The 15,192-nt window shown below is 37.7% G+C and overlaps 1 protein-coding gene across 4 annotated transcripts in view; it reads left to right on the top strand.

The window, feature by feature from the left end:
- CNKSR2 (connector enhancer of kinase suppressor of Ras 2) overlaps positions 1 to 15,192 on the top strand; it is a 218,128-nt gene that overhangs the window by 63,415 nt on the left and 139,521 nt on the right. For all 4 annotated transcript variants that reach the window (XM_030448679.1, XM_030448671.1, XM_030448663.1 and 1 more), the window contains exon 5: positions 14,672 to 14,713. In XM_030448679.1, the coding sequence (XP_030304539.1) occupies positions 14,672 to 14,713 (42 nt within the window). The remainder of the gene's footprint in view (positions 1 to 14,671; positions 14,714 to 15,192) is intronic.

The raw sequence follows: 15,192 nt of genomic DNA, 5'->3' as shown, positions 1-15,192 counted from the left end.
CTAAGATAACAAATGTACCCCATGAGGCTATAATATTTTGTATACAAAATATACACTTTATTACCTTGCCTCAAGAAATCCAGAAGTAGATACTGAAGCACTTGCTTAACAGGCTTCATTTGCAATCCAGTTTCATTGCAATTTGGAAGCTTCACCACAATGAAGAGATCCTCCCTTACTCTTTCGTTGCTCCCCTCTCTGTGGTTTAGGTTTGTATCCACCTCTGCCTATTGTTTGACTGAAACAGAAAAGTCTCTTTTTTTACTACAAATTCAAACGAATGTTGATACCAAATTGTGTAGAAACAACCTAGGAAATTGAAAGTAGTCCTGCTCAGTTAAGCTTCATCTTTTATCCTGATGCATGCATTTCTGAGGCCACTCTGCTGCAGATGACTGTGAAGGACCTCAGCACCATCTTACGTCAGCAGCTGCCCAGGCAGGGCAGCAGTGTCCATCATGTGGAGGGAAAAGGATCCAGAGAGGGATGCCTCTCCTGGTGGTTCAGAAAGCCAAGCAGAAGTCTGGGGGGGAGTCTTTGCCCTTGAGAAGGTGTAATGGGTGAAAAGGGAGAAAGTGAGCTAGATACAAGCACTGAGGAGTCTTTGCCTGGTTTTCAGAAGAATCCCTCCAAACTGAGCAAAGCTAAACTTCTCCCATGGCCTTTTGGCGTGACTTTGTATGACATTCTCTAAAAGAATGCATTTTTCTCTGACCCTTTCATAAATGTTTGCAACACTGATGGTTAGTTGGAGTTTATGTCCCACCTGAATTAGAGAAAGTGGCATTGCTAGTCCAGTGTGTTCAAATTTACTTCCCAGGCCTAAGGGCCAAGGGGTGTGCCACTGGTCCTGTCCTTCAGCCACCACACATTCCCCAGTGGGTTTTTCACTGTCACCCTGCCTCCAACTGGGACAGAGGTGCCAGCTGGTGGTATGGCAGCTCTGAAAAAAAGAGCCTATGCCTTCTTTTTCTTGGATAATTTTCCATGACCTTTTATCTGTTACTCTGTGGTTTGTTGTGTCCTTGTTCAGCTGTAAGAAAGTGTTGGTTTTCTGGGAAAAGGAGGCACGGTGGCCCCTTGGCCAAACAATACATTTTCCATAGAAGCAGCTGTCCATCACCATCTAGTTTTTTAATCCAGGGGAAGCTACCTGATCCGTTTTCATGGGTCCATCTTTAGTGAGGAAGTGGGTAAAAGTATCAACCACTGCAATGTTTCTCAGGAATTAGCTCTGTATCAGTTGATTTTCATACAAATTAATTCCTATCCATGATACTGCTAATTTGCTTGGTAAATATTTCTCTATGTGTCTTTTTCAGTGTGAATGAGAGCAAATATTACTATTGAATAGCTTTGGAGAAAAGCAGTTTGTCTTTGCCAAAACTTGACATGATTTCCCAATGAGGAAACAGTTCAGTACGTGTATCCAGTAGTCGGAAGACAAAAAGAGCATTTATGTGCCCAAGTTTAAGCATGCTCTGAAATTGAATTGGGCTGTAGTCAGAAGAAAGATAATGAAAAATTCCATTAATAGTCTCAAACACATGTAGTTTGATCTGTACTTTAAATAAATTCATTCCAACATAGCATTTCAAAATGTCTTAAGTGAGCTTTTCTTTTATATTATCACTGAACACACTGGAAATCCTCACTCTGCTTTCTTAAATTAAATTAAATTAAATTAAATGTTTCAGTATCACCTTATCAGGTGTTTTCTCTGTCTCAAAACGAATTTTCTTTTGTATGGGAAGTACTTTAAAGTAGTTCTCTAACTTACAATAACTTAGAATTTAATTTAAAAATATATATTTTGTCTGTGAAGACCTAGAGAAGGCAATATTATGGTTGTTCTTGTAACATTAGCTAACTACAGTTTTTTATGAAGCTTACTAGCTTATGAAAAAAAATACACAATCTACATTTTCTTATAGCTTTTTTTTTTTCCTTTTTAAGACATTCATACAATGGAGGGTGCCAGAATTCACCTCAGTAAATAGAAGGACTCTAGAAGGACTGAAAACTAGAAATTTTTGTGTCATTTAAGTTACAGCCAGCCCTCAGATTTATTAACCAAGTACAATTTGTTAGTCAAGATGAGGGAAAAAAAATCTAAAATTTATCTGGCTTGCTTGAATTACTTTGCACATTTTGAGGTTAATTATAATCTCAGTGTTTCTCCATAGAACTGAGTGGTTTTGGGTGATCCCCCACCACGTTATCAGTGCTAAATGAATAATTAAGAAAACAAAAATTGCAGAATTCTATTTCTTGTAAGTATGAAGTCTGAGAAAATCTGTCTCTTCTTTAACCTTTAAATAATTAGAAAAGTTGGAGTTGTAATACCTACTTACAGACAGACTTCAGAATAAAATGCATAATGACACATACTTGTTTCAACCATTAAATTTTCTGTTTTCACATTGTCCACATCCCAACTAACAGACTACATCTGAAAACTCTAATTTTATATTGACTCTGTAAGTTATCAGACATTTAAACAAAACTTTCCTGCTGGACACCATAGTTCTTTTCATTGCTGTTTAGTAGTGATCATTAGTAGCACTCTTGTCACGTGTTTTTTACTTTCCTTAATCAGCTTTCACAATGATTTGCTGTGTTTATTTAGTTTTAAAACCATTGGTGTTTATCTAATAGCTTTAATGTCTGGTGGGATTTACTGGGCAAGATGCTTCAGCAGAAGCATAGCTCTAGGCCTGTAAATACTCCTTTATAAAGCTTCACTGCTATTACTTCTCTGCCTAAACACCTTTTTAGAGAGGGACTATGCAATGGAAGCAACTCATAGAATCACAGAATCACAGAATCAGCTGGGTTGGAAGGGACCTCAGAGATCATCAAGTCCAACCCTTGATCCACTACTGCTGCAGTTACCAGACCATGGCACTGAGTGCCACATCCAGTCTCTTTTTAAATACCTCCAGGGATGGAGAATCCACTACTTCCCTGGGCAGCCCATTCCAATGTCTGATCACCCTCTCGGTAAAGAAATTCTTTCTAATATCCAACCTAAACGTCCCCCAGCACAACTTGAGACCCTGCCCTCTTGTCTTGCTGAGAGTTGCCTGGGAGAAGAGACCAACCCCCACCTGGCTACACCCTCCTTTCAGGGAGTTGTAGAGAGTGATGAGGTCTCCTCTGAGCCTCCTCTTCTCCAGGCTGAACAGCCCCAGCTCCCTCAGCCTCTCCTTATAGGATCTGTTCTCGAGTCCCTTCACCAGCCTGGTTGCCCTCCTTCGGACCTGCTCCAGCACCTCAATCTCCTTCCTGAACTGAGGGGCCCAGAACTGGACACAGGACTCGAGCTGTGGCCTCACCAGGGCTGAGTACAGGGACTTTCCTTCCCTGGACCTGCTGGCCACACTGTTCTTGATCCAGGCCAGGATGCCATTGGCCTTCTTGGCCACCTGGGCACACTGCTGGCTCATGTTCAGCTTCCTGTCAATCCAAACTCCCAGGTCCCTTTCTGTCTGGCTGCTCTCAGCCACCCTGCCCAGCCTAGAGCTCCCCATGGGGTTGTTGTGGCCAAAGTGCAGGACCCGGCACTTGGCCGTGTTGAACCTCATCCTTTTGGAATCAGCCCAACTCTCCAGTCTGTCCATGTAACAGGGGTTGAGAAGGACAGTTATTTGGCTCACATGGGCCTGACTTGCACTGTTCTCCCAGAACATCCTTCTGACATCTGTCTCAGCAGCTTTTGAAGGCAGACCCAGGTTCTGGATGACACAGGGTGAGAACCTGGGTGATGCAATTTGTGAAGTGGCTGCCAGGATTGAAGATAGCTAGGAAAGAGAAGGACAACCATCCAGAAAATCTCTTGTCTGGACATAGAGTTAGCTAGGATTTTGAACTAAAAGCCCTAATACGGAGTACATGAAGCATTACCCTGTGCATTGCCTTGGCTGAGTGATTTGGAGCTTACTCCCCATTTAAAGATGAGATTCAAAAAAATATACTCCATGCCTTCATGGACTCACATCCCATGCTAGGGTGGTAATCTGTGTTGCACTTCTATCCACTGTTACCTTTCAGATAAAAGGTAAGGAAAATTACCTTTCTATGACAAAGAGGTTTTTTTATAATCAATGTCTGTAACTTATCTGATAAATATTTCAAATACAAAATTTTTGAAATGCTGGATTGTTTCCCACTTTTAAAAGGTAAAAAGGGAATTTACTTTTTTAGCCTCTGCCCCTCTGATTCAGAATCCAAAGGCAATAATATAAAATGGTTCAATTAATTTTTTTAGGAAATAATGAAGTGCATGAATGGAGAAGAACAATTAATATCCTTCATATTGTTGTTATAAAGTATCATTTAATCTTTTCTATCACAATTCCTCACTTTTTTTTAAAGTCCTAGTTTATTAAGGACTTTAAGGACTTGCTAAATATAGCTTTAAAATTTTGAATTTTAGGTCATACCAAGTAGCTAATTACCTGAGGAATCTTTAGCTCATAAATTGCCTTTAATACTTCAGTGGGGTGAATGTTTGATTGTTTCCTCATTAAAGCTGCTTTGTACTTCCAGCTTGTTGGGATTTCCAAAGCAACATGTGTTTAATGGAAACAGTTATGTATCAAATTTTCAAGTTTTTAATTTAAATTTCCAACATTATTCCTTACACCCCACCATTATTACCAGCTGTTGGAGAAAAATCTTTGTTAGTCTGCCATGGTAATAATCCTATCTCTTCTCCCTGTTTAAATAAAAAAGACTTCATCATGAGGAGCACACATTCCTGGAATTAAAAAAAAAAAAATTATGCATAGTACACTGTTTATACAGTACCCCATATCTGATAACTTTACAAGTAGGGGGATTAGCGTACAAATTAGAAGTTAAAAACTAAATAAAAAGCACCCCCTTGAAGAGATTAGCCAAGTGATATCTGCCTATTGTACATGGAATCCAAATGGTATTCATATGAAATTGCAAGTAACACTGATAGAAATTTAGATTGACCTTGTATCCTCCAACTTCTGCTCATATGCAAGATTTTCTGTTGCATAAGGTTCAAAGCCATGCTCAGAAGTAGTGGTGTTTCAGGATAGTTATTATGCTGAGAAGTTGTTTTCTTCACATTTGGAAGTCAATGTATAATGTATAAGGTAAAATAGAATTTAAAGGATTGTTGTAAATGTGAAACTGTTTCTTGTTTACAAAGTAGTTTAAATTTATGCTCTTTAGTAATGTTTTTCTCATTTTCTTAGTAGAGTAGCTTATTTCTCTATAGTTCACTTCTGTGGAAAATTTCAGATGTAATTTAATGTAATGTAAAAAGTGCCTAAGGTGCTTAAAATTGGTGCCTTTTTCTGATTATGATAATTTACTTCCATTTTATTATACTTTTTTTTTTCCCTTGAAATGGCTTACTTGTAGATATAATGCTGTCTTTTCATTTAAGTTTTGGAGTGTTTTTTGAAATGGAATTCAGCATGGAATAGTTCAAAGGTTAAAATACCAGTAATAATTGATAGGCATATGAACCACTCCAAGAAATAATTTGATGCCTCATTAGTCATCACTGAGAAATATACTGCAAAGAGGATTTTTCCCCTAAATTTATGTAGCCTATGATGTGACAGTTTCAAAGTAACTTATGAAACCATTACATGCTTTAAGAAAAAACACTCTGGAAAGTCCTGTGAGATTATTAGCTGTGGGGTTTTTTTCCATTTTTAGAGAAAATAGTTTCTTTTCCTCATTGATAGAAGAAGAAAGAAACTCCCACAAACTCCGGAAAGATTACTGAGTATATAAGAAGCTTAATGACCAAGAAAGCAAAAATAGATTGGTGTTGGCTTGTTTGGGTTTTTGGTTTTTTTTTGTTTGTTTGTTTGTTTGTTTTGGGTTTTTTGTGGGTTTTTGTTTGGTTTTTTTTTGGGGGGGGGGCGGGGTTTGTAATTTGTAATTTTTATTATTGTTTGTTTTTCTTCCACATTAATGATTGACAGCCTCTGAACATGGGGCAAAATTTAACCACAAATCAGAAAAATCTGTAGAAAAAAGAGTAGCTTGTTTGATGTGACTTAAGCTGGTAGATCAATGAATCTATTAAATTTTCCCCAAAAAAAGGAGCCTGAGAGGGTCAAGGTGACAGTGAAAGAGTCAAGGACTCTTAGGTTAATTCATGCACTACTAGAAGTACTTGCCGAAGGTAGCAGAAAGTTGGTGGAAACTGAGATGAACTGTAGACACAGGGGAAAATTGCTACCTGTGTAATTTATAAAAATGTTAAATTTAATCATTGATGATGATGGATTAAGATGATGTTGGTCAGCTCAGTAGAAGTGAAGATTGGAACTGCATTTATTTTAATTTGGAAACTGCTATAACTCTTTTTTTTAGAGACAGTCTAACAAGGTGCAGAAGAGCAAGATTTCACTAAGGTATAGGGAGTTAGAGGAACTATATGTTGCTTGGTAGCTAGAAGAAGCCTTGAGCATGAAAAACTCTAGGGTCAATCTTTATTTCAGGGCAGTATGTAAGTGTTTGCTTAAATCTGTTAAAAATACATTAAGAATTTTGGATGATCCAATGTCAAACGTTCAAGTTGTAGCTGAGCCTGAAGTGCCATCTGCCTAAATATAATTACTTTTTTCTCAAGTCTGATTAATTTTATTTCACGTGTTGTCAGAAAAGTATTAAGTATTTTGTCTCAGTTATGTTTTATAAACCAGAGTTCTTTTTAGTGACAGTACAAGAGTAGAAGCAGAAATGAGAAATTAAGTTATTTACCTCTAAACGGCCTTGGAAACAACACTGAAAACTTAAGAACAGCAACCACTTTGTGCTATAAACTCTATTTTGCATGTCAGTATTAAAAGATATAGTTCTGAATGCACGGTGCTTATTTGTCTTAATTAGAAGTGTGGGGAAAAGAGTGTATTTTCTCCTTCAAATGGAACATTTTTGCCTCATTTCCTACCTCTTGTTTCCTGATAGTTTCAGTGAATTTTATTTTTACATCTGAGAATGTTGTTGTGTAAAGAAATCACCCTATGAGCTGAAATTGAATTTAGAAAACGTAAGCACTTAGATTCTGGCAGGATATACGAGCAAGTATCAGTGTGATTTTAGTCAGTGCTAAAATGCTTATTATTGTTTCTGACCTAATGGTGTACCAGCTCGCTTTTAGAAACAGCATAGCAGGAAGAAGTGTTACTCTTTATGTGCAAATTAAGAACAAATATGTGACCAGATTCCAAAGGAAAGAAAGACTGTGCCTTTTACAGAAAGGAGGTTAGAAATAATTGGAAATGGAAAATGACTTCAGAAAGGTAGAAGAAAAGAGCTTAGTGTGCACATTGCATCTCTCTTAATCCAGTAGGCAATTTTCCCAAGTCGTTGCTTATCTGTGGGTGATTTATGTAAGTTTTGTTAAATTTTTGCATGAAGTATTCTGTTACTATGGTGATAGGTACCACTCCACATGGATTGTTTAAATAAAATTAAGGCAATTCTTTGTACTCAGCCAGATAATTGCTGTTAGTTTGTACACATGGGTTACGAACCTAGAGAACTGCAAGTTCAGTAAATACTCAGGGAAAGGCTCTAGACTTTTAGAAGCATTTGTGTAGGTTTCATAGGAAATGTTCTTCATTTATTTAATAGCCTGCATCATATTTTTCACAATAGAGATTTTTTCCCCCTTCCTTTAATATCTTAAATGGTGTGTGCTCAGTGTTCTGTTTTCTCCCATCTCTCTTGGTTCTTACGCATGTTTCTGATGGGGGAGGACAGCGTGGGCTGCTGCAGATCCAGATGAGCTCTGGCTTCAGTGTGAAGGGGCAGGGATTAATGATAGAGTGAGGATGCCATAGACCCAGTGGCAAGAAACTGCAGGGATTGAATAATTGTAGTGTAAGTAGGAAAGGAAGCAAATATTTCTGAGGGGCAGCAGGAAGAAAATCGACAGGATTTGTGTGGGAAGCGAAGAGGAGTTGAAAATGGCACCCAGGTTGTGAGCTTGTGGGACATAAGGTGGTGGAGTTGTTGACAGAGAGAGGGAAAGGAGAGGGGAGCAGAGAGGGTTAGGGAAGAAATGTGATTTCAGCTTTTGAGCATACTGTGTTAGGGCTGGTGGCAAATATCCAGAAGGAGATTCTGAACTGCAAATGTGAACAGAAGGGACGAGAGATCTGTGACTCATCCACACAGAGATGATAATTAAAGCAGCATGATTTTAGGAGGCTGCTGAGCAATAGGGAAGAGGTTGCAGAAAAGGGGAGAGTTGAGGATAGAGCTCCCTGATACTGTGGCAGTCGGAAAGAGGAGGAACAGCCACGATGGGAGACTTTTGGAGCAGCTCAGTGGGAAGAAATTCAGGGAAAGCACATATTTTGGGACATCTACTTGAAACTACAATATAGGTTTTTAACAATGGGTGTGTAATTTTAAACATTCCTTTTGTATGTTAGCATCCAAGGATTACCCATGCAAGCATAGGCAAGCATAGGGCTGTTGCATAGATTATGGGTAACTTGCTAGGTAATGAGACAGGGAAAAAGTATTTCCTCTTCCTCTCTTTTTTCCCAAACATTTGTAGTTGTCAGTGGCCCTAAGGCCACTTTTGTGTCTGAAGTCCTGCTAGAAGGACTGAAGGTGTGATAAAGCACTTGAGGAAACCTCTACCTGTGTCATGCTCTTAATTCTTTGCCTATTGCTAGAAGATAATGTTATCTGCATGACAGCTTCTGTAACTTTGGGAATATTCAAGAAATTTTTTTCTTGTTTTTGTGGAGGGGGGCTGGAGGGAAGGGGGTTGAACAGGTCTGTCTGTCTGTCAATTTGTGGGGTTTTATTATTCCAGTAGCTACCCAGAGACACCTGTAAATCAGTCTGAGCAGAGTTACCTAATATTCTTTACTTTTCTAATTTTCATGGTCTATAGAACACAGCATTTTGCCATAGCCTGTGTTACGTTATGATCAGGTTTATTGTTTCAAAGCTATCATTGTTTAACCTTGCCATCAGCTGTATTAAATGTATTTTCCGTGAATTTTCCAAGTAGTGATGAAATGTTAAATTAATTCAATCTATCTTACCCTTGCACCTGCTTGGAAATTATGTACCACTGTCTGGGTCAGAGTAAAGCAACGAAGGACTATAAATGAAGTTCCTATGCAAGCTATAAAACTTTTGCCTTCTTTATGTGTTGGCAAAGCTTTAGATTTTGCTGTCATTGTTGGTGAGAACTTTTGTGAGAACCTTCTGTGACAACTCCACCAAACCTCAGTCTTGAAGCTCTCCTGCCATGGCAGAATTGGACAGGATTCAAACCAATTTTCATAACTTCAAGAGCCAATTGCATAAATTCCCTTGAGCCAGTGACACTTGCACAGACTCAGAGAGGATGCCTTGAAGCCTTATTTTTGATAGTGTGGTGCTGAGGCTGAAAGGCCTGGGAAATGATATGATGGGGTGTTATGATCTGAGCATTCTCAAGTCAATTATTTTTTATTGTTGCTAAGTAGCAAGACCAACAGACCGTCCATTTGACATATACTGGTATTTAAGGATTCAGTTACAGGTTTAATCAATTTGAGAAGCAAAGGGATTTAAGGGATGGCTTGGCTTAATTCCAACCAGTGGCTACATTGCTCAAGAGAGATTTTATGCCAGGGGTTTGGCAATACATGAGAGTCTGAACCTTCTTTTGGCAATCATGTAATGCATTATTTTTGCTACAAATGGAGAACTAAAGTTATATAGTTTAGAACATTTTGTCTGACTTCAAAATAATAGCGACAGCAAATCTATTAGACATATGTTTTTAAGCAGTACATAAAATCTAGCTGTTACCCTCTTAAATCTAGACATGGAAGGTGTGTGGGATTCCTCATGAAAGATGCATTTCCCAGGCAATTTCACTACCACTTTTAAAATTATGTTCCAAACCTTGCTCACATCTTATCAGCAACACTCAGCTGAAAGCTGTGCAACATACACAAACTCACAAACGTAAATGTTCCTTATGTAAACTCAGTTGGACTGCAGAGGAAAACAAATGGAAAAACTAGCGAAGAACCATCATCAGAAGCTGCTTGAAAGCTGCCTGGAGAATAAATACTCTCATGACAAGCTCTTGTTCTTCACTAGTTGCTGCAGTTGATTACCTCTGTACCACCTCTTAGCCATCTTTGAGCAATGCTACGGTTGTAGCACAAGGAACATTTTTGGGATAATGTGGTTTTTGGTTTTGACAGTTGTCTAACCTGCTTCTGTATCAGTTCTAGATAGGAAATTTCCTTGCCTTGGAGGAAAATATAAATGAGAGTGACTAAGCACACATCAGAAAATAAGGCGTTTGCTGAACAAGAAAATGCAGTGAAAGAAGCCCATGCCCTCTCTTCAGCACTCTGGTCTAATGGCTAGTGGAGAGGTTGAAATTTTGCCAATTTTTGACACATTAACTAATAAACATATTTCTGAAATTCTCCCTTTTTGTGTCCCTTAACCATTTGTATATATATACTTTATTCTCTGAACTAGCATAACTTTATTCTGAAGTAAAGTTATGGAGTTGACAGGAACTTTAAACTGCCAAGATTGCAGTGCAACAGCTGCCTAGAATATGTGGTAAACCCATGAATAATAAAAATAAATAACAACAACAATAATAATAATAACAATAACAACAACAACAGCAGCAACAACGGTATATTTAAAGACTTTAGCCTACTAGTATCCTAGTAGGAGAAGCATTTGACAGGTAATTGCAGTAGGTAATTTGACAGGTTGCAGACTTGGACTTGTAAACCAGATCATACATACACAAAAATAGAATAGTATCCCACAGTTACAGTACTGGAGAACTGCACAAACATTTTTCCCGTGTGGGATATAAAAGCAACAGGACAAGTTGGCAAGTCTTCTAGATCTCAGTACTTCACACTTTGAGTTGAGATTTAATTAAGTCAGGTGCAAAGAAAAGGAGAAGTGCTGGAGTAATTAGCTGACCTCATTCCCCACTTCTGTAACATACTAGGACAAAATTTTGAAAAGAAGGCAATGTAGTGTTGGGAGAAGAGAGCAAAATGAAGCATCATAAAGATTGCTTTTGAAAAATAAAATACACAAATATTTGTATTTTATACTTGTTGCCTTACATATGAGTTGTTCTAGCAATGCCAGGGGTGGGATGGGATGGGTGAGTTGTGTACATTTTACAGCATTTTCTAATTCAGTGAGTTTGATATAAATGTATTTAGTAATTATTTCTTATGGCATTACCATTGGATCTTTGCAGATAAAACTTTTAATTATTTGCAGAGATAATGCAGAATTGTGGTTATGAAGGTGAGAAGTTCTGAAAGAAACATAACCGATGCCTTTCAGTGTCAGTGCAGCATAGGTCTTGCTAATCTTAAAAATAGGTCTTATAAATATACTGAAAGGACCAAAATTGCCAAAGAACCCTCTCCCTGATAGTTGTGGTTTGTTCTTGCTCTTCATCTTCCTCTCTTACTGAATTTTTTTTCTTTTTCTTCCAGTTTTGGACTTCAGTATTCCCTGTTTGTAGGACTTAGCCTAGTTCCAGCTGCCTCCACAAAGGTCACTTTTACCATTTTTGATGCATGAGGCAGAGCTGGAAAGAGCGACTGTGAAAATCTGGTATTAGTAATTAAGTTGTTCCATCACATTTGCCCTTTATTTCTTTTTCTTGTGGATGATACTGTTCCACTTTCCTCTCTGAAACTGCTAATTGCCAGTATTTGACTACATCTTCAGAAAGTATAAATTAACATGGTCAAGGACAGGTTGGATGGCCAGGTTACCAGTTTGAGTAACTTGGTCTTCTGGGAAGTGTTCCTGTCTGTCCAGGGGGGCTGGACCTAGAGAATCTTTAAGGTCCCTTCCAACACAGAGAACCACCCTGGTTGCATTATTAGTAACCTGTGTTATTAATATTTTAGAAAATGATGTTTCAGCTGAAGTTTTAACTGGTGGATTAGATGAAGTTCATATAGCCTAACTTTAGTTATAGTTTGTCAGGGAATGTGTGGGTGAAGTTCAGAGAATAAACAAGTAAACGTAAAATTTCTCCTCCTTCCTGTACCTGTGTATTTCAATTCAGGGGTAATCACACTTTTGTTTCAGTAAGTGGATAGCAAATTCTTAGCTTGTGTAGGAGTAAAGCTTGCTTGCAGATTTTTTGTGCATTTCTGCTTTTCTGAAGTAGAAAACAGTTTATATTAAGCTTCATATGATCTGTTTCTTACTAATTGCAATGCTTTGATACTGTTGTTAAACAGATATTTAAGAAGATCTTTCAGGAGTAAGATATAGGCTCATGGTTAGGTATGGAAGAAAGAGTGTTCTCCAGCTGTGGGTGGTATGTTATTAAGAATACAAATTTATTTCTAATTGCATAGTTAGTGACTCTTTTTATAGTTCTCAAGTGCTTTAAGTTGAAATGAAATGGGTATGAAAAAGCAATAATTGAAAATGGTAAAAGTCCCAGTAATAAGTATGCATGTTGTCATTCTACCTAAGGGATGTTTAAAGCTGGTGGGATAGTAATCCTTATCACTTGCTTAAAGTTAAAGCACAAAGCAGCCAAGTGACTTAAAAAATCTAAGGGAAAAGAAATGAATGTGACATGTAGGTTTTGCTCTTGGGATTATTCAGAAGCAGCCTCATCCCTAGGGATGTCTTCAGGAAGTCAGACAATCTTGCTACAATGTGAGGATCAGCTTGGTGACCTTTTCTAAGTCTCTTTGAATCCTAGACTTCTGGGCTGCTTAGGGCTATGCTAGCATGGGCCTTTGCATTCCTGCACTTTTTCCTGAGTTTATGCTTGAATTATGTTTAGTTGGATGTCATCCATGTAAGGGAGACGTATATTCTGGATCTGTTTTTTTTTACCTACGCTCTCCTCCTGTTTTTCTGTTTCTTATGTTATGTTAGGTGTATTTTTCTTTTGCCTGAATATGAAGATGTAGCATCAACAATCAGCTGTCTGCTATGTGATGAACTCATTTAACAGTTCCTCTTCCCAGACCCTGGAATTTGTAGGGCATTCTGTGTGATGACAGAATTTATGGGTGAGGCCACCTGCTCCTACATAGACTAGATGCCTGAGAAGTTTTCCACTTGCTTTACTGTCTTCTGTAGATTCAGAAATATTGTATTGCTTTATATGTGCTCATGGTTTGTCAAAAATAAGCGTATTTCCTTAGCTTGCTTTATGATTCTGTGGAAGAATTTCATTTCAAGCAGTGCAGCAGTGTTTCTGTTACTGGCTTCTTGGTTTTAATAAAGAGCAGCATTTAGGAGCTTGGAATCCTTCATTTAGTAGTGAGACATCTCAAACAGTATACTCTTTAGGCTGAATGTCTAAACTTACAGTAAAATCTTCCTATTGCAAATGAAATAATCATGTCTGTTTAGAAGCAATTTTTTTCCTTCAAAATATAAATTTTGCAATCCCTTTCTTCTATTTTTGCAAAATGATCCACAAGAAACATGCAGAACACAGATGCATGGAGACTGAAATGTTACATGCCCTACCACATGTAACAAGAAATGCATGTTTTGCTACTAAGATTGCAAAGACTTCATTGATGTCTGCATATATTTAAACCTGTTAGATTTTTTTGCTGGCTGTACTGACTGGCAAATGTTTCTTGAGTGCCAACAGCTGCTATTAGAAAAATATTCCCTGATCAACCTGCTGCTTCTGGGTAGGTTGCTTTTTATAAACACATTAGGGGCTTTGGGGGGGTTTGTTTTGGTTTTTTGTTTTGTTTTGTATAAGTAACACTAGGAGCATTTCATGGATTGTAAGTTCACTTTGTTTTAATAAAAAAAAAAGTCTGCATATAAAAAAAGTTGTTTTCTAACAGGATAACTGGTTTAGAAAATGGGACTTCAAACATGAAAACTTAGTCACATTCTCCATGTGCATTATGAAGTAGGATGGATAAAAAGCATCTATTCTGAGCAGAGCTTGTACTAATTACCATAAAGCATCTGATGAGCTTTGAAGGAGCTGTTCTTTCAATGAGTTGATTGTACTTCGTGTGCTCCTTGCCTAAATAGCTTCATTTCTCACAGGCTGAAGGTACTAAGATGGTTCCTGTGCATTTTGTATTCTGCACTTGTCTTCCCTCCCATTCCATGGAGTGTTATAAACAACAAGTGATTCCCTTTACTCCTCTTCCTCCTCTCAGGTTTTCCTTCTGTCCTTTGGTCGGGTGTGCAAACATATCAGTTCAGATCAGCTCAGCAGGAATTGGTTAGCTCAGTTTTCTTTCCTAGTTACTTAAGACTATGCTGGTACCTCTGTTTAAGTGTTACCTCCTGCAGGAGGCAATTTTTGTCCATGCTCAGGAACTGCTGGTTGAAACCAGGAGTCTGGCAAACATGTGATTACAAAAAAGATGTAAAGTGGAGGAAGATCATTATCTGTCTCAAGGAAGGAAGCAACAAGAACCAGTGAATAGATATAAACATTTACCAATATTTCAATTCTGGGGTATGTTCACGCGTTGGTTATATGAATCTTTCCACTGTTTGAAACTTTGAAATATTTTGTTTCATCCTAAAGGCTTTTTGGTTCAGTTTATTTTTTTAAGGATAAATCTAGGAGCGGTGGATGACTGGATCAATTTAACCTGCCTTTTCTGCTTTCCTTTTTCAGGATTGCACAGTATATGAAACAGAAAATAAAATTCTTCATGTGGTGAGTTGTGGTTGAATTCTTATTTTTAAATAGAATTTTACTCTTCTAGAAAATCTATGTAGAAATTGAAATATCTAATTCTAAATGTCTATGTAGTCTACATGTGTTGTGCTTTTTCTGTTCAGTGCCAGTGTGATAAATGAAGTAGTTTGGGTATGACTGAATGAAATGTATGAAAATACTTGTGAATAGGTAATGATTTACAGAAGCTGAATTTGGCAGATGAAGAAAGCCAGGAACTTTGCAAGACCTTGTGTTTGTCTGGCCAATCTCTTATTGATAAAATATGGTCAGAATAATGATTTTGCCCAAATGGCATAGTTTGCTAGACTTGTATGAAATCATACATATATTTATGTTGGTGAGATAGCTTAATTTATACAGCATTATTCCTCATAGGTTAGGTCTATGCCCTAATGACAGGAAAATAAATGCAATTTCTTTCCTTCTGAATTCTCAGTAATGAATGTAATGGTGTG

This window comes from Calypte anna, chromosome 1 (genome assembly GCF_003957555.1).
Source record: "Calypte anna isolate BGI_N300 chromosome 1, bCalAnn1_v1.p, whole genome shotgun sequence".
Lineage (NCBI taxonomy): Eukaryota > Metazoa > Chordata > Aves > Apodiformes > Trochilidae > Calypte > Calypte anna.
This window is presented reverse-complemented; position numbering and strand designations above follow the sequence as displayed.